Below are 19,146 nucleotides of genomic sequence, written 5' to 3' on the forward strand. Positions count from 1 at the left end.
GTCATGTATGAATTTGGTGCCAATAGTCTGGTGAAATTTAAAATGAATACAGCGTGGGAAATGCATATCATTTACAGTATATCATAAGTTTTATGTTTATAGAGTTCATGATCTATAAGTGATCAAATGCATTACGTGTATTATAATTTAGTGCACACTCATGATCTCTGCACACGCGTGCTTTGTCTCGTTAAATGGAAAGTTTAATCTAAGCAATTAGCATTCCCAACAGCCTATTTTTAAAGCAACAAATAAAGAGAGAGAGGGGGAGACAGAGAGAGGTGGTGATGAATCGCCTAGAGTTAGTGTTACTGTTCTCTCTGCAAGGCCAGGAGGTTGAACACAGGTTGCACTTAAGCAGTGCAACTTGTGTTCAACCTCCTCCTGCAACTGTGATTGCTGTAAATAACAAAGTCTTTTCCTGGATCTTTCAAACAAGAGATGTGCTTTGTAAATAAACTGGGGAAAAGGTTATGCAAAGGTGGTGTTGTTGTTGTCAGGTTCTATCATGCCTTTAGATCTAAGAATATCCCGTTGTGAAATGAGAAACCCTCCATCACACTGTCGTCTCATCAGTCACATCCATCACTGATGTTTGACTAATTATATACAGCATTCCTCCTCTGTCTTTGTCTGCCTGTTTACTTCTTTGTCCTTTCAGTAGTCTGCACCACCCACACACAAGCACACCCTGTGTTCCCATCTCTGCCTGGATGATTGGTGTTTATGTAGTTATGTAGTGAATTTGTCATTTTCCTCTGTGATACCGCTGTGAAAGGGTCCCTTACCCAGAAACCCAGGAAAAAAAAAGACACCGACTGCCACTGCACGCATGCGAGATAATTACATAATGCACACTCTACACTTTCTGTTCTTTTCGTTCACTTTCTCAAGTGTACATACACAGCAGCTCCCTCTCCTCTCTCTCTCTCTCTCTCTCTCTCTCTCTCTCTCTGGTTCCCTGCCATAATTTAGTTGATGGCTTTTGGTCTGCCAGGGGCTGCTCCCCCACTGTGACAGCACCTGTACTGACCCTCTCTGCTGGGCTGTGTGACTGGCTGCTCTGGGCAGAGAGTCAGCCACTTCTCTCCTGGAGGGGTTTTCCGTGAACCTGGATGTGACTGGAGGGGTGTTTTTGGGAAGCAGCTGTCTTGAGGATTAGGAGCGCGTCCTTGGATGACCTAACCTCCATAAAGGATGAGGAAACTCTCCAAAGTAGAGACATTCTGGAGGACCAAAGTGGCCAGTTTGGAGTTTAAGTTTAATTTTGTGAATTGTATTTCATTTAGGTTCGGTAAGGTGTATTTCCAGAGAGGTAATATTGGTAGGTAAAACTCTCATCTGCACAAGGAAATGAACGAACCATTCTGCATTTGTTCATTTTCTCTCTATTATGTTCTTGTGTCTCAGCTAGTTTGTCTCCCTGTCAGACACACACACACACACACAGTGCAGTGTCCTAATGGTGATGTATCTCTATAATCTCTCTTGTCACTGCCTCCTAGGGAGAGTGAGAAAGCACCCGTCTACTGCTATACAGTCGTGTGAGGACAGTCTGCCATGACAGAGCCGGATGTTCTCACATGATTAAGTAGGCCAAATATGTATGAGTGCGTGGAGCAGGTGGAGAGATCAGAGCACAAGTGTCCTCTAAAGTTAGGTCAAATTCCTCTTCTGGCATCTTATTAAAAGAGAATAAACTCACATGAGGAAAGTAGTGAGTGCAGTCCACTGCCTGTCTCCCACCAGTGACACCAAAACAACTACATTAAATGTAATCAATTCTGTAGATGGTATTGATAAGGACTAATGATCGGCCCAGATTTTGTTATCGCTTTTTCAGGATTGCCAGCAGTTGAGTTACTGAAGGTCTGTGTTTGGTTGTCTCTCCTCCAGAACGGTCAGTTGCAGCAGAGATTGGATAATGTCCAGAGAGACTTCATCATCTTCAACAGAGAAAAGTAAGGAACCTCCGATACCTGCAAAACACCTTCTGTACATATAATACTGTTCATCTAATGGTGAAATAAGTTGCAATATAGTGGAAACTTTCAGGAAACATCACAACTGTCAGTGTATAAAATCAATATTGAATGACAACTCTGTTTAGTATTGTTAATGAAATGTTCTGTCGTTTTTTTACACTGCAGCAACATTTTAAGTTTAAAAGAAAAGTCCTTGCCCAATGTCATAGTCAATACTTAAATGTCTGGAAAAACAGCTAACTCTGGCCATCACAAAGTTAAAATGATGAAAAATAAAAACTATTATTAGCCATTATCCTCGGCCATCAGAGGCAAGAGGTTACGTTAAAACGATAACATGTCAATAGTGTGTCCTAACGATGACGTCCTTTACTCACCAGGTCAAAGAAAGCAGTGGTGGACTCAGACACCTCTGAGCTGTCCATGAGTGAGAAGAACAAGGCAATAGAGGACGGACAGAACAACAACGTCGAACCGGCTGCCTACTTATCGGGATAGGTCTGGAGACCCGACATCCCAAACGTAGTCCCTTACCACTTGCACCTGCCCACAGCTTGTAGATCAGCAATTTACACAAAGACACATATTGTTCTATCAGCACAGGCACTCGTCTTCAATGTTCCCCGCACCACAACACGTACTTGTGTGTCACCATTCGACCCACAAAAACCACATCGAGATCTGCAGACCTGCAGGAGTGAAATGGACTCCCGGAGCAGCAGTCGTGCCAGGCCGAGGCTTTTTTTTTGTTGGTTTTCTCTCTTTCCTGTCACGAAGAAGAACGATTCTCAGCAGAGTGTCACTCATACCATGCTCCTATACATCACTCTGGTGCTCTACGGTCTGCTCAACCTCTACTCTGGGCAGCGTGCTGAAGTGGAAAGGAGGTCACTGCCCTGCCAAAAAAAGAAGAAAAAAAAGGAGACAATGCCACACCTGCTCAGCTGTTACAGTAATAAAGTCTGACGTGGTTAGCACTGGCTGAAAGCTGGATGTACTGCTGCTGACCTGGGCGAGACACTCAGTTGTCTATTCTCAACCATGCATTTTCTGGTTAATTACAGCTATTCCAACACAATGGTTCTCCAGTGCTATGGAAATGGACTTGACAAGAATTGGCATGAAGGTGGACGCCTTTGTCCCGTGTGATCCACATGACTTGAGCATGACACTAAGAGTACAACACATTCAAACGGCGGGGTTACTACGGTATAATGAGGCCTTTTATTTTAAGAACGCAACCACAGATTCCTCTAAGATAGAAAATGAAGAGCTGAACTGTAGGCTTGGGCGTGAATGGCTCACTTTAACATAGCAGCAGATACACGGCGGTAGCAGTCATTATGCTTAGCTTAGCTTAGCTTAGCTTGTCGAGCTAACAAAAGACAGTAGGATTGCAACATTTTGTACAATGTCCCTACTGCAGATAGGCAACTTGCGTACGCTTTAAGTTACTATTGAGTCAAAACTGAAATTTGAAATGCATTTGACAAACAACGGTTTTAAGGTTAAACTTGGAGGTCCTTTCTTGAGATTGGAAGTTGTATAAAGTCGCTGAAGTTAAGGCCACCCGGTGTGGTTGAAAGCTCCGGGCACAACCAGAAGATTACTGATCAATCTGCAAATGACCAGCGGGGTCTTTAAATATAGTTTTATAGCTGTGAAAACATAGAAAAGGTAGACGGTAGGTGTTATATGTTTTGCACTGAACTTTGCTTTGCACATGCTTCTTCATCAACTGTAGCATTTATGCACAGAGAGACAAAAAAAATCTAAAGCTGTGAGTGAACACTTATTCCCTTAGGGATGGTTCTATAGACAAGGATTAAGCTGAGTCCTAGATAAGATTTATTTTCAGTTACTGTATGCACTGAAATTCGTTTTTTTTGTCAAATAATGTTCGTGCCCTTCTTCTTTTGTGCCACCAGATAACTCTGTAAATTTCTATTCAAAAAGAATTGCTCCCGTAGAATAATACGTTCAGCGACAACGTTGTTGTGCAGAAGGTATTCAACCGTAATTTAGTACCAACTGGATAACACAGTGGGGAAAAATCGTAATATTGATTTTCACATTCAATGTTGTTTACAAGAAAACAACGATGGAAGAAATAAAAAAAACCAGGCCAGACATTACCCACTTATTCATACGATTTAAATATACTTTAAGATTTGTCTGAAACTATATGTCTAAGAAACCACACCTGCCTCTGAAGTTTCAGAGGGATGCCTTATAAGATAGATATGGCACACAGCTCTATCCCGTAAACTCTTCGTGTAGGTAGGAAAAACCTGAGCTTTTTTTCAAAATCAGTAAGTAAATGTCATTTCTACTAATGTCTAGTCGTCCTATTGACCTCAATCTTATCTATGTGCAATACAACTCAATCCTTTCAAGTCTATGATACTTGTTACAATATTTAAAATAGATTTCACTCTATTCAGTTCATTACTGTTGGCACTTTTCTATTGAAAATTGGTACAACGTTTTGACTTAACTTTGTGTTGTTGTTGTTGTTGTTGTTGTTGTTGTTGTTGTTGTCATTGTCATTGATGTAAATTTACAGATCCAAAGGTGGTTTCCTGTATAAGTTGTGAGATATAGTGGGATAGTTAAACAGATCCTGGGTATAGTCGGGGTAAATTATATTTGTGAATGATTATCTTACTTTGTCCATATATAATAGGTACCAGATGAGTTGGGTTTATTGTGATATAATCATATGATGTGGCTGATTGAAAAAGTAAACGTTTAAATAATAATTGACAAATAGTATTTTACCCAGGTAATAAAAATGTTCAACAAATCTTACCAACCTAAAAAAAAACATTAAGTCTGGGAACAGATTTGTTCCTCACCTGTGAATTTCATTCCAATTAAGTTGTTGTCCTTCAGTTGTCACTTTGTGTTTATTGTATTCAAATGTGATGGAGTTGCAAACTATTAAGGTGTGCCTTAAAAAACGACTTTCTTTTTCTGAACCAATACGACAATGTCTTGTGCTTTATTTCACTAATTATTTGTGAATTACTATATTTTATTGAATAAGCATTATAAGTAAAATGGGACATGGAATGATATTAGTAGTGAAAGCATTTAAGCAAAATCAGGAAAGTGGAAAGATCTAAAAACATTGTTAAATCATCGGTCTAAAAGGTCTTTTACCTTAAACAAAACTTGCATATATGATATGTATTTAATGTGCAGGTTGCTCTCCACTATCCTAAATATTATGCTGCCCCCTCGTGTTAACTGACAAGTAGTGCAGTTAGTAACCTACAGAGGGGTAGATGGACTTGGTATGAACACCCATGGTTAAAATAATATGTAAAGATATAACTAAGCCACAAGGATGAGTCTCCAACTTCAATGGCTGTTGTTTATCTTCGCACAAGTCAGAAAGTATCAGAAAATAGTCTCTTAACTCTCTCTTTTTCCAATGCGTCACAGAGCGTTTCCTTGACAACGCACCCTCAGCGTCCGAAATGCTTTTGTGATAATGCTGATGTGCTTTTCCTATTCTCACTTTCTCTCTCTTTCTCTCCCACACACATCCACAGTGAACACATTGGTGTCCACCACTTCCCTAGGTAATCTAGAAGGCACGGTCCCTTCTCTCCTCCACAGTGGAGATGAGCTGAGGCTGCACATCTCCACATTAATGGCAGATCGGAGCGGGATTTTACGTTGATCAATGCTTCCCCAATATGCTATGTGGAATCCCCAATGATAAAAGCAGCAAACCTCGGTTTCTCACATGAATGTTAACAAAATATATTGTTATCTACTCACACACACAGACTCGATAGCAACTAATCTACATTATCCTCTCCGGAAATGTTTTCTCATTACAGTCATACACTTTCTCATCGTGTTACCTACAACACCAACAAGCACCACACACACACACACACACACACACACACGCACACACACACACACACCACCCCAGTTTAGACTGAGGTTGCTGACTCATCTCTTGTTCCACACCTAGTGTGCTTTTTACGATCGTCATCAATGCCACTTGGCATGATTGCTATGATGTCATTAGACTTTTACTCACCATTAAACAATGCATGAGGGACCTTGCAGCACTTTTACTGTTGGACCGCACAGTGAGGGTAAATGTGTGTGTAACTCCTACAGCTAGGGAACACAATGGGACTGTACTTTAGTCATCCTATTAGTTCGACCACATAGTGCAAGTGTCATTAATGCGATTCATTATTTTCATGAAGTGCACTTTCCTTACCAATCATTTAAATTGGCAAAGTTTGGATCCACGACAGCCTGCAAATATAATCAGTCTGTGATGCAGGAACAGCCCTAATGGTTATCCTTACAACGGGCGAAGAGGTGAGACTTACCTTTATGTCCTGCTGGAGTTTTGACATTCACCCAAACTGCCATTTGTGTGTGTTTGTGGTTCATCTTTAAAGTCGACTGCAATGTCTTTTTACAGTTTTCTTCTTTTACCATCCCTCCCTGCAATATGAACACAAAAAAACAAACACCTACATTACCAGCAGTCTAAACGTACAGTACTTGTACTTGAAATTTAACTGGTTAGAATTAAACATTCTGAGGTAAATTCTTACTCCTCACTGAGAAGACGTTATAGCATCTGCAGCATTTGCATGCCGTGCAAATGTCAGAAGCCAGCCAAACTATCTCCCTTTATCTCAAACACAGCAACTCTGTAATTATGGGGGAAAAAATTATCTAAAAGTGGAACTCCTACTCTATTGGTGAGATTTGCGTTGGCTCTTTCATAATAAACACGAGTGTGTGTGATCATGTTAATGGTGCCACCAAAAGGGAACAAAAAAGCTAGTTTGACACTTATTTCTGAACTTTTTGAAGGACTGTCACAGCTACCTGAAGGAAGCCTCTAATTGAACAAATAAAAAAAGAGAACCAACCGCTGGCCAGGTAAAATAGTCAGCATTTAGTTGATTGCAGGTGGTCTACTACACGTCAGAGCGGCGTAGTGTTGCTCAGCGCTGCCCCTGGTGGCTAAGAGATGGATTGTATCTCTTGCATACTATGGATGGAGAATACTAGACTTTAGCTTTGTAACAATGTTTATTTGTCATAACAACTCAATATTAATCTTGGCATTAAGTATCGTTTTTTATTTTTTACTGGGCTATTAGAATTGCTACAGATCTGACATTCGGAGCAAGTCTCCCAGAGATGCTGGTGTAAATCAAACCTCATGCTTCTATTGCATGTTGTTTATCCAACTTGAACCCCTCAACTCTGTATGAATTGTTTACACAGTCAGTCACCGCCACGATGACTCACTGTCTGAATAAATGTGCAGTTCATACTCTATAAAAGGAAAGTGCTCAATAAAGTGGAAACTCTAAGCGTATAAACAGCCAGCAAAGATGTGGATACAGATATATAGTACCCTGGGGTTTTAAAGCAATTCTGGTTTATTGAGAAATGAATAATGGTGTTTAAAACAAAGTAAGGAGACACTCAACATGTAAAGCTCACCTGCCTGGATGTGTTAAGAATACTGTACATGGCGTTGCACTTATATTGACAGGGCTGCTTCTGCAAATTATATCTGCATTAGAAAAGAATCATAGGTACAAATTCAAAAATTCATAAAGACAATTCAACCCGATGAAGCCGTTTTATAATCTAAAATGTGAATGTAATGCTAATGCAAATTGTAAAAATGTGCGATGGTAATTCATGAAGAAGGTCCGATTTGATTATCATAAAATAATTGTAGCCTACTTTTACACTTGTAACCTTAGGCCTCTTTCTCATTAATTAAGACCATTTTTATAACCGTTCATTTTCTTATGTCCACCTTTAGTACATACTTCTCAATGAAAAAAAGAGATCCCAGTCAGTCAGTTGCAACTCATGTTTATTCAGGAAACAAATCATACCTCCACAACACACCTTCTTTTTTTACCTGCCATCTCTGGGTTTTGATAAAACAGTAAAAAAGAATCAACATAAAAACAATAACAAAGGTTGTCAAACTAACATAAATACAACAAACCACCACTCGTTCCTGTCCCAGACTCTGCCCCACCGCTGCCAAATAAAAACGACATCTCCTCCCCTCCTTCCCCTGCAGTGGGACAGCAACCAAATAAAACGCTTCCCTTACTGCACCGCGATCCTCTGCGTTGCCAGAATACAGCAGAGACATAAAGAGCTCTAAGCCCCCCTCAGAACATTCAGCTCCAGAGTGCTTCACGTAAACTAACTTGGGCCCATGGTTATATTCAGGCTGGTGTTGAATTAGCATTGGTCAGAATTGCATTAGAGGGCTATGTAGGGATGACAAGGGAATGATGGTCTTTCTCTCGTTCTAAAACGAGAGCCCAGTTAGTCAGGAATGAAAAAGTAAAGCAAGAGGTGAAGTGCTGTTATCTGAAAGCAGGTGTTTGTCACTTATTCATTTAATTGCATCTGGTTTTCTTCATTGCCCTCAATTCTAAAGCTCATCATTACAAGTTATGACTGAGCTTCAAGGGAGTGTATTTGTACTTCTTCTGAACAGGTTTTTTTTTTTTGTTAATCTTTTTCCCCCTCTTTCTCGTTTTCAAGATGATTTTAGGATGAGCACATTTAGCAGCCAATAAGCTAGAAGCAAATGCAAAGGACGGTTTCTTACAACGTTCAATACAGCCATGATGGAGTGCAGGAAATAAAAAATAAAAATTGGGAGATACAGAATGCTAAAACCCTTTCTAATTCATGTGTCTGTCTTCCTTTAATAACATCAATAATTAGCCAATCAATACAACATGGGGATGGTATTCATCAAGCACCTCAGAGGAGAGGGGGTGGCAAAAGGATCATGGATCACGTCACCCATGTTATTGTGGCCCATGCAGCTCCATGTCCAACTGCACTCCTGCTCTGAGATTTGATAAATACCTTTTACTTGGTCCAGTAAACCCAAACGGGCTGCAACAAACATCACTCACAAAGCTACATTACATCTACCGTATATATACAATGCCATCTAGAGCTAATCAATGGTACTGCATGAGAAAACATGGCTAATGTGGGATCTAGTGTTGCTGACTATGGAGAAAGCAGGCTACTGAAAAGGGGGTGACATTGAAAGCCAAACAGGGTGAAAGAACCATCGCATCAATCTGAGAAAGGCGTTATCCATTTTCCTTTGAGAGCAGAGTTTGTTTGTATTTGGTTGTATGTGATTTTATGCAGTTTTACTAGTGTAGTTTCCTATTGGCAAATAACACAGTGAAGATGTTCTCACTGTAGTGTGTTGTATTCTATACTGAGAAGAAGTGAAGCTAAAGACTGGTCATGTGTATTGTGCTTTGTTGGTATCTTTTAGTGGCGATTCTAAACCACTTCAAAACAAACTCCCCAGGAAAAGGGATGCTGTTCTCATCTGAGCACGGTAGCGTTGTGACAGGTAAGGCATGAGGATTCAGTGTTTGGCTCTTTTAACTAATCATGGTCCTCTGCATCTGCTCCTCCCTCCCTCCCTCCCACCCTCACTCCTGCACTCTGGCTGCTGTCGTTTTCTGGACGCATCCCCTCGTCTTCCTGCTGTTTAACTGAGGGATGTGATGTTGGAACGACCACCAGGGGGCACTACGATACGGCGGCCAGCAGGCCTGATAGGGAGGTCATCTGGGATGGAGGGGCCTGGACAGAGAGGAAAGGAGAGACAGACAAGGTGAATTACATGGAAAAACAAAAAGAGCAAAGAGACAGTCGGAAGAAAGATCAAGGGTGAAAAAAGGGGGCCAAATTGAAAACCGGGGCAAAGAGAGAATTAAAGAGAGACGTTTAAAAGACTGTAAGAAATTAGACAAATGGACACAAAAGAAAAATCGCATCAGATGCAACAGTATGATTTAAAATTCAAGAAAATGCTGCAAATCAGTGTCCCATTATTATCTTGACTTTGAAGAAAACATAATGGAGAAAAGACAGATTTCCATATACACACCTTTGTAACGCTACTCTCTAATTATGTATTAATATCCCCACCTGCTAATTAGTTAATGGTGCAGTGTAGAACACTCCAAGTGTTATCATTGGTTAGCATGTACTTTACTTTAAGTTCTGTCTGCTCTTAAAACCAGAATTTGTCCCATTTGTCAATCCTTTCAGACTTCATCACAGGACACAAATACTTGCTGTCTACACTCGCATTATTACTTTCCAGGACACATTTCTCTATTGCCTATGATATATGTACCTGCCACTGAGACGACAGGGTGATTCATATTTCAGCAGACCATGCCCTGTATGAGTGCTACTGAAACATTAACAAAAGAAGCGACAGTTTGACATAAAGCCCCGTGTTTCCAAAGGATGAGCCAGGGCCTCCGCTGCAACAAATTAACAGTGAGCATATAAATGGAAAGTAGAGTGATGTCAGACTATGATACACTGTATCTAAGCAAACAATCCTTCCCATCTCATTCCAGGCAAGTAAATCCACTCTGCAGGTGGTGGCCCTGGACAAACTCAAATAGATTACAAACAGGAAAACACACAGAACCATTACAAAGTCTGGGAAACCAAGAGCAGCCTTACTCCCCTCTAAATTCATGTACTCAAATGTGGAAATTCTTTCCGGCGGAGGTCACCGTCTTATTTCATCGATGAGGTATCACACATAACCTATTCTTGTAAAGACAGGTTCTTCAATAAAGCCAAAAGCTAAACACCAATCTGTGGAGTTTAAAAATGGTTTATCCACTATTTTAAAATACTACACGCATTCACAAAGACAGCTAATAACCCTGTGAGAACAGCTGTGTGCTGTCCAGGTAAAAAAAGGGGTCGCTCTCATTGATTTACATGGACATATTCACTCCGTCAGGAATGGATGGAAACACTGACTATCCGATTCACGAGTTTACCATTTGCACAAAGTTTCACTGTTTGGCAGCATGACAGAAACAATTCCTCACATTTGATGTCTAAATCAAAGCTAATCCAATGCCTTACATATGGGCATAATCAGACTGTCACTCAGCAGCTCCGCATAATGGAACAGATGTCGAGTGTGAATACATAGTGTTGTGATCTCTCACATTAGATAGGCTTTCTTAATAGACCGTGTCCAGACGCCAGGACTGAAATCTTGTTCGCTGTGCATTTTAGGCCTTGAGCCAAAATGCATATCCAGCGTGACCTACAGCAAGTGTAACTGTGGAAAACACTTGAAACTATGTAGCTTGACATTACCAAAAGGCTGTAGTTAGAGGTCACCGTGTCCTAAAGAGCAATAAAAAAGATTGTATTTGAGAGGCGTGAGATACTGTAAGAGAGTAATTCAGCGGGAGAAAGGGATTTACGGTGCATTTCTTAGAGATGAGTCATTACAGAGAATGACTGATCTAACGGAGTTAGGAAATAAGATGTTGAGTAGTGCAAAATACATGTGAAAGCAGGAGAATAGAAGCCAAGATTTGCTTACTACAATGTGCATAATACAGAAATACACCAAAGTACTGAGCTCATATCTCGAATGCTAATTCATCTAAAAAATGTAAATGAAGTTACCATCCTAGATGCGTATGGGTCAAAAGTAAAGTTTGTATGGTTTCAATTTGGGGTAATGTTGACTTCATGGTAAACCACACTAAAGCACAAAACAGCTAACTGGTTGCGTACACAAATGTAACTTCATGCTGTCTGCGCTCTGGCTCATTAAAACTCAAAAAGGAGCTTACGTGGGCAACTTAATGACATGCATTAACAGACAAATTGCCCTGTTTTCGAAGGAGCCTGGTATACTGCAGACAAAGGCATGCCATACTTTGCACATCATAAAGTGTGAAACAGGATAACTGGAGATTATTAGGTTACTCTACAGGCTTGAAGCTTATCGCCAAGAAGATGTGAATGCATCATTCAGAGCAACATGCAAAAATAAATCACATGACTCCTTCACAGCATGATGTTGTAGCTCAGTTGAGATAAAACGGGGCCGTGATGGTGGATCGAATGATGCACATGCATGCATCTCTGATGTGTTTCCATACAGTATAAATCAATACAGACCATAAACAGATGAAGGGCTGGGTGATAAGAGGGATGGGGTTTGTATTAAGAAGCTGGGCTCACTGCGTTGTGCAGGGTTACCTGTTAGACTAAATCCAGACTGGTGCAGGTTTCTGACAGGCGGTTTGGTGGGAGAGGTACGTGCCGAGGCAGAGGGGGTGCCACCACGGGACATGGAGAATTCAGACACGGGGCCGTCGTACATTCCCCTGGGTACTGCCCTCAGGACCGCCAGCTACGGGACAAACGATAAGAGCAGAGATGGCGGCGGTGAGGGGAGAGTAAAGTAAAGAAGCAGGGGTAAGAACACAGAGAGACACTACGGTGTTTGGTATCACAGACAGATTTGATGTTACCAAGTCCACAACTGTTTTGCATTAGACGATTGTTTTGTGTCTGAATTTATATATGCATTTTTCAGAGAGCCTTTTTCCTGCCGAGCCTTTTTCCTGCCGAGAACCAGTTCCAGATTTACACACACAAACACAAACATAGACATACAAACACAGGTAAGCAAAACCATTTTACAGCAAGTTGTGAACAAGCCATTGTCTGTCAGTTTGTCTGTCAGTGGCACGACTCAGAGGACTCTTGGAAACTCTGTGCAGAGTTAAAAAGAGTGAACGAATAAAGAGCCTACCAAGACAAACAGCGCACTGTTACTACAGCTACATGTTCTCATCACCAGCCAGCTGCAAATTAGGAAATTGTTGAACAATGAGATTTTTGGCCCATGAGATAAGAAGGCAAGAGAGCAGACGGCAGGGTCTGCTTTGAGTTTAACTTGTTGTAAATCAAACGGTCGAATGGGGTTAACTCTTAAAGGAAGGAGATAGGAATTACCTTTTTTTTATTCCTTGATGAGGTACAGCTACTGGATCTCTTGTGAGACTACAGTAACTTATTTTAACTGTAGACTCTTTTACTGTATGTGGTAGGCCTCTGGAAAGTCATACACATCCAAACTCACTGTATCATCTTTAAAACCATGACGACAAAGTCTCGACCACCCTCACTGCATGCACATTTTGCAGCCAGCGCTCTGAGGCTGAACCTTGGAGGCTGATGTCAGACTTAATGCATCTCCCCCACATCCCACTTCACTGCCTCCATTCTTCCCGCCCTTTTTTCTCCCCACCATTAAAACTTCTATTTCAGCCCAAACCTTTCTAACTTCCAATCCAATAGATCTTGACTCCTACCTTCCATCTTCGCTTATTTTTTTTATTGCTGTATGAAGTGTAAATAGTAGGCTGGGCAGAAGTAGAACCAGTATTTACCTGCTTCCTGGCTTTAATACGCTTGTAGGCAAAGTCGGGGAAGGGAGAGCAGGGAATAAAGCGGCCCACGCCGGAGATGATATGCATGTTCCCATCTTCCAGAACAATCTTCCCCTGGCAAACCACCACTTGTGGGGCTCCACGCAGCTCCATGCCCTCAAAGACGTTGTACTCAGCAGCCTAAAACACACACAAAAAAAACGATTAGATACTTGGGACAAAAGCTTTGAAATAGAACAGAAACAGTTGTGGGGTCAATACATTAGCACAAAGAAGTTAAGAAGTTATAGAAATATGTAGATCGATCAGGCGAAAACTAGAAGAGCAGATAAGTTGACAGTAATACAAATGTTGAGTAAATGTGAACCACAATCATATTAAGACACATATGCATACACTATATGCTCTCACAAACACATACAAACACACAGAAGAAGAATCATATCCTGTTAAGCCCTCAATAGAGCATTCTGCCAAACAAGCCTGACTTTTTAAATCCGATTCATCTCATGAGTCATATCAGTGTTTAAGGTGGGATGAGGAACACAAATATTGGATATAAACACAGTTTATTAAAGCAACACCGTAGCAAACGTTTGCAAAAACAACTCCATTGATAGTAAGCATGAACATGGTGGAATTTTCAATTCATTTTTATATTTATTTTCCTTTGGAAAATTGAATCAAATTCAATTTGATCAATCTAATTTAATTTTGAGGAAAAAAAGAAAAAGAAAATAAAACCTCCTGTAACCTTCCTTTAAAGGACTGATGAAGGGATGGAAGAGATGAGGAAGACAACAACAATAGGGGAGCTCGGAGAGGATGGATGAAGAGACAGGAAGTGGAGGCGTAAAGCCTCTTTCTCCTCTACTCTCTTAATCCCACACTCGCTTTCTCCCGTTCTTTATCATTCATCACCTTGATTCTTACACTTGCCTGTTTGGCATGTACAAACAGCTGCCGTCATCCAGCTGGTGTTTAAGGTCTCAGTTCCTCTCACTCTCTTTCCAGTTGTCCATCCCCTTCATTCATTTATCCCTCCTTCTGTCTGGTTTTATCCTCTTGTCTTTCTCCCCCTCACCCATTCTTTTTTTTATGTGTTTTATGTGATCCCAAGATTATTGTGCCCTATTCATCCTCGTCCAATTTCCCTTTTTGTGCCAACTTTCTTTGCTCGACGTGGGATTTGTTTGGGATCTGTGATGGCCCCCTCCCCTCACTCCATTGTTCCTAGTTTCCTCTGCACACGGTCCTGTTTTCTGCTGCCGTCCAAATTCAGGCCTGAACAGGACATAACTTAAGACTTACTGCATGCCAAACATGATGTCATGACTGAGCAGAGTGTGTCTCGGAGTGTGTGTGTGTGTGTGTGTGTTGCTGCCTGTTCTTGTTTATGTGTCAGAATATCCTTATTACCATCTATGTATTTTTGTGTTGACAACAGCAACCAATCCACACCAGATGTGGGCTTGATGATGACAAACTTAGACACAGCACAGTGTAAATCCTATTTACTCTGCAGGGGAACGCATTCACCAACGCTGTGTGCTGGTAAACAGTGCTGCTGCTGTTTGGCCTGGCCTCAGACTATCCAGAGCTCTGCTCTTCTGCTCTCCTCTGTTTTATCTGGAAAGGACGGCCAGCAGGAAATGAAAAGGTGACATCATTACGTAAGAACCCAAGGATCCTCAGTGGATGTACTCCACATTTGGAGAAGTCATATTATCAGTCCAGTTCTCTCTGTCTCTTTCCATTCCTCCATCTGAAGACAGAGAAAATGTTCCGTCTCTCCCACTAAACAGACGCCATTAGGTCTTTTAGCAAGGCAAAATAAAATCTACGAGCTTAACTTCATCATTACGGAAACCAACTTACACATGTCGTTCGTGTATTTCTGTATACACAGGATTTGTGCTAGGTCAGTAAAGCCCTAATTTCCTGGGCAGAGACTTCCTCTGCTGCCGAGTGGGCTCTCTGGGATCTTCTAATGTCTGCTTAATGGTAGGAAACTCATTATGTAAATATGTAAAATGTGTGTGTGTGGCCTTTGTCTTTGACCCGCAGAGTGAGTACAAAAAAAATCTGCAATTGCATAATACAGTTTCACATATTTCTAATATAGCTTCACTCGTTTGATGAATTGCACTATGTTCACTGTGATGTACGTTTAAAAAGAAAGCAGCGCCAGCAGGCAACAGATCCCAAATCGCCACAAAATCTGAGTGAAGGAGAAGCAATGTGGATTGCAATTGCAGAGGATGGAGTCGATGGTGGTCACGCTACACTACCAGCTCTGAATCAGACTGCACGAGACGTTTCCCTTGACATCACATGTCTTATGACCAGAGCTGTTTTCTACTTTATGAGACGAGTGGTCAATCAAGGATGTTCCAAATCTCTGCGGTTTGTGGAAGTATTTCGAAATATCAGTTTCTTGTATAATCCTGTGCAATCAATGACATTCTCTAAACCCACTATGGTTGTCCTATCATGAAAAAAATGTTTGTATAATGTGTTCAAGCGAATGTCCTACGTAGTTAAAGGAAATACCTCTTGATTATACAGCTCATAGCTTCGTTGTTGATTAACTGTAGATGGACTGTTTTGGACAATGTTTGCAGCACTGACATAATGTTTGTACATTTTAATAATCCATTTTATTTCCAGATCACAACTCCGGTCATTGCTGAGAGTTTTATGGATTTCGTGAGGCTCAACTTAACAGTGAGAGCTGGTCATGTGATAAGTGCAGCATGAGATTATTATTAGTGGTGAACATCCACTGAGACTTCATTTCCGTTCAGAGGAACTGAGAACTCCCTGGAAACTGTTCAAAAATGTGCTCCCTCTCTCTCCCTCCCTCTCTCTCCCTCACTCTCTATTTTGCACACACACACACAGATGTGGACACGTATCTCTTATCTCATGTTCTGCTTCACTCTTTTTCACCCTGGCTTTTATATATACAGCAAATCACATGTTTGCACCACAGAGCATATGGATAGATGCCATCAGGGTTACTGTAACAATAACAGCACAGACATTACTCAAGAAAAAGTCCCCTCATTGTTGGTGTACTCCCCTCTACATGTATGCACTCTAAACTCAACTCTCAAACTCAAGGCTGAGCAGTAAAACGTTATGAGCTGAATTTAACTGAAACAAAAAAAAAGCACGACCTGTGACGGGTAGACACCGTTCTTACCGAGTTGTGTGTCTTGGCAGTGATGGTGCGGATGGAGTCTGTGTCCCAGATGACCAAGTCAGCATCAGAGCCCACGGCGATCCGACCCTTACGTGGGTACAGGTTCAGGATCTTAGCTGCGTTGGTGCTGGTGACTGCCACAAACATGTTCTCGTCCATCTTACCTGTAGTCTAGGGGGCGAACGAGCATAAACAGGGAATAGTAAGCATTTGTCAAAAAAGATTGGTTACAGGATACAATGGTGCCCTTCATCTCGTATGGAAATATTTTCTGCTCCTAGATATAGATGGATTCGCTTTTTGGATATGTGTAGCTCACATTGAGATGACATTCTCCTTTTGGGTTGAGGGATTACTCGACCCGGTGCAATGTGCCTATTGAACCAACAGAGGAGTTGCCACTTTACTTTTTAATGTTGATATTAGCTTTATGAATTTCCTGAAAGGGTCAGGGTTAATGGCACTGTGTCAAAGCAGTGCCTATCTTCCACTGAATCAACACAGAGATGATTTACTTTACACCCTCTGCTCTGGTCCGGACCGAGTGCAATCAATCTGGGCCTGTGAACAATTTCTGATAAATGAATGAGACTAAATAATGATCTTCACAGAGCGATGTTCTTTTCACGACAGCTATAGAGCGCGGGCGCAGCTAATCCAGTTAATACGGCAATAGCTTCACTCAATTGAGCCAATCAAATCGATTGTGTGCCGTGCATAGACAGAACAACAGCGTAAGAGAGATGTGAGAGAGATGACAGCATGGAGAATGAAGCGATTGACCTGCTACTCTCTGACTACAAACTACAGAATGTCTTTGAATGTCCAAACTTAACAAAGTTTTCCTGGGCAAAGTGCAATAAATGTACATTTTCCTTCGTCTGCAGTGCAATAAATATGCATTATTTGCACAAAAGCAATCATTACTGAGCACCGTAGCACTTAATTTTATCCAATCCTATTTTTTAACCAACACCTTTTTAAACATATTTTTATAGTCTTTATTGTTGTGCTGTTATGTGTGTACTGTCACTGTTTATCTGTGCTCTGCTGCGAGCCAATAAAGAACTGTACTGAACACCTTGTTGTCTTGAGGTGTGTTTTTGTCAAAATCATTGACATCAATCAATCATGAGCAAGATATTCGAGGAATGTTGTATCCTTAGTCCATAAGCTGTTGTCACGAGGCGACGAGCTTAGCTTAGTATAAAGACTGGAAAATGGGGAAATTGCTATACCTTTAAAAATACAGCTATCAGCACTGCAGGAAGCTTAACTCAGTCCAGTGAAGTATGGTGTGAGCTCGGGCTTTACGTAACTACCCAAAGAAAATAGATTCAGTGTAACTTTTTAAAAGCCCATCGACTTTTTACAGGCAGCCCAGCACTCCACAGCTGTCTAAAGCTACATGCTGTGCGTCTGTTAGCAGTACACTGATGTAGTGATAACGAGAGAGAAGGAAGGGAGAAAAATGAGGGCAGAGGGCTGTATCCAAGGGTGAAGGAAAGGACAGATTTGGAGATAGAAACGGAAATGACAAAGCAACGCAGAGACAGTGACAATAAGACAGTGAAATAAAGCTTGAGAGAGTTAAAGAGAGAGAGTAATAACCGAAGAGTATCATTTAGAGAAAAATAGTGAAAGACAAACAAAAGGAGGGAGACAGACAACAAGAGCCTTTTAGGGCCATTTCAAATGCAAAAATGTAGTCTGTTTTAAACTTCTGCAGAAGTCCGATGTTTCCTTGCCATCTGGGTCTAAGACAACATACATAATATGCTAAATAAAGTCCACAACAATATTGACGTTTACTATGCCATCAGGCAAAAAAGCGATTCCCTTTCATAGAAGTGGTAGCTCTCAAAACGAAAAAGATAAATTTGCTTCTTTGTTTTTTATTTGGTCCAAAAACATAGTCCTCACCACAGCTTTATCCCAGATGAGGGTCATCCTCTCCTCCACTCCGTTAAGACCTTCTGGGATCTGAGTGAAGTCATCCTTGCCAATGGCCTTCTGGGCCACGCTGAAGGTACAATGAGCGCTGCCAGTCACACTCAGGTCTCCACTGGGGGACAAAGAAACATGAAAATACAGAGTTAAGATGGAATTATACCAGCACAGTACAAGCTGTGAATCACAAGTAAAGATGTGTATTTACTTTAGCAGGACTTGCACAACAAAACAAAACAATGACTGTGAGTTAAAATATGCCTAAAGCACAAACATTTTGTGGTGTTTCCTGTTTCCAGATGACGCTCAAACTCAATTACCAGACGAAGCCCACCAGAACGCAATAATCTAACTTATACTAAGTGCAGTAAATAGTGGCAAAGTCAACACTTATTCTACATTTCTTACAAGCTACATTTCTATTCAGGTGTGTGGCAGCTTATTTATGACTTCTTTCTCTTACTTTAAGAATCCTACCTCACAATAATTGCCAAGGGAGAACGCCCTCTGATGAGCAAAGGGGTTGGGGAGTTACGTGTTGTAATTCAATCAGTCATGATTTTATTTGTAGCTATAGTACTATGTTAGGTAACCATAGAGTTAATTAGTAATCTATCAAATGGATTGTTTAAATGTTGTTCCCTAACAAGCAGTGTGTGATTTGGATAGGAATTTATGAATACAA

The 19,146-nt window shown here is 41.0% G+C and overlaps 2 protein-coding genes across 2 annotated transcripts in view; one reads left to right on the forward strand and one right to left on the reverse strand.

Moving 5' to 3' along the window:
• The window catches only part of stk32a (serine/threonine kinase 32A), a 48,484-nt gene extending 45,864 nt beyond the window's left edge, over positions 1-2,620 (forward strand). The window contains exons 9-10 of the mRNA XM_079171681.1: positions 1,897-1,961; positions 2,366-2,620. Of these exons, the coding sequence (XP_079027807.1) occupies positions 1,897-1,961; positions 2,366-2,483 (183 nt within the window). The 3' untranslated portion in view covers positions 2,484-2,620. The remainder of the gene's footprint in view (positions 1-1,896; positions 1,962-2,365) is intronic.
• Positions 2,621-9,515: 6,895 nt separating this feature from the next.
• dpysl3 (dihydropyrimidinase like 3) overlaps positions 9,516-19,146 on the reverse strand; it is a 28,545-nt gene continuing 18,914 nt past the window's right edge. Inside the window, exons 10-14 of the mRNA XM_079172001.1 lie at positions 18,435-18,576; positions 16,512-16,682; positions 13,304-13,483; positions 12,105-12,258; positions 9,516-9,647 (exon numbers count right to left, since the gene is read on the reverse strand). Coding sequence (XP_079028127.1) covers positions 9,553-9,647; positions 12,105-12,258; positions 13,304-13,483; positions 16,512-16,682; positions 18,435-18,576 — 742 coding nt within the window. The 3' untranslated portion in view covers positions 9,516-9,552. The remainder of the gene's footprint in view (positions 9,648-12,104; positions 12,259-13,303; positions 13,484-16,511; positions 16,683-18,434; positions 18,577-19,146) is intronic.

Source organism: Pholis gunnellus (genome assembly GCF_910591455.1).
Source record: "Pholis gunnellus genome assembly, chromosome: 13".
NCBI lineage: Eukaryota > Metazoa > Chordata > Actinopteri > Perciformes > Pholidae > Pholis > Pholis gunnellus.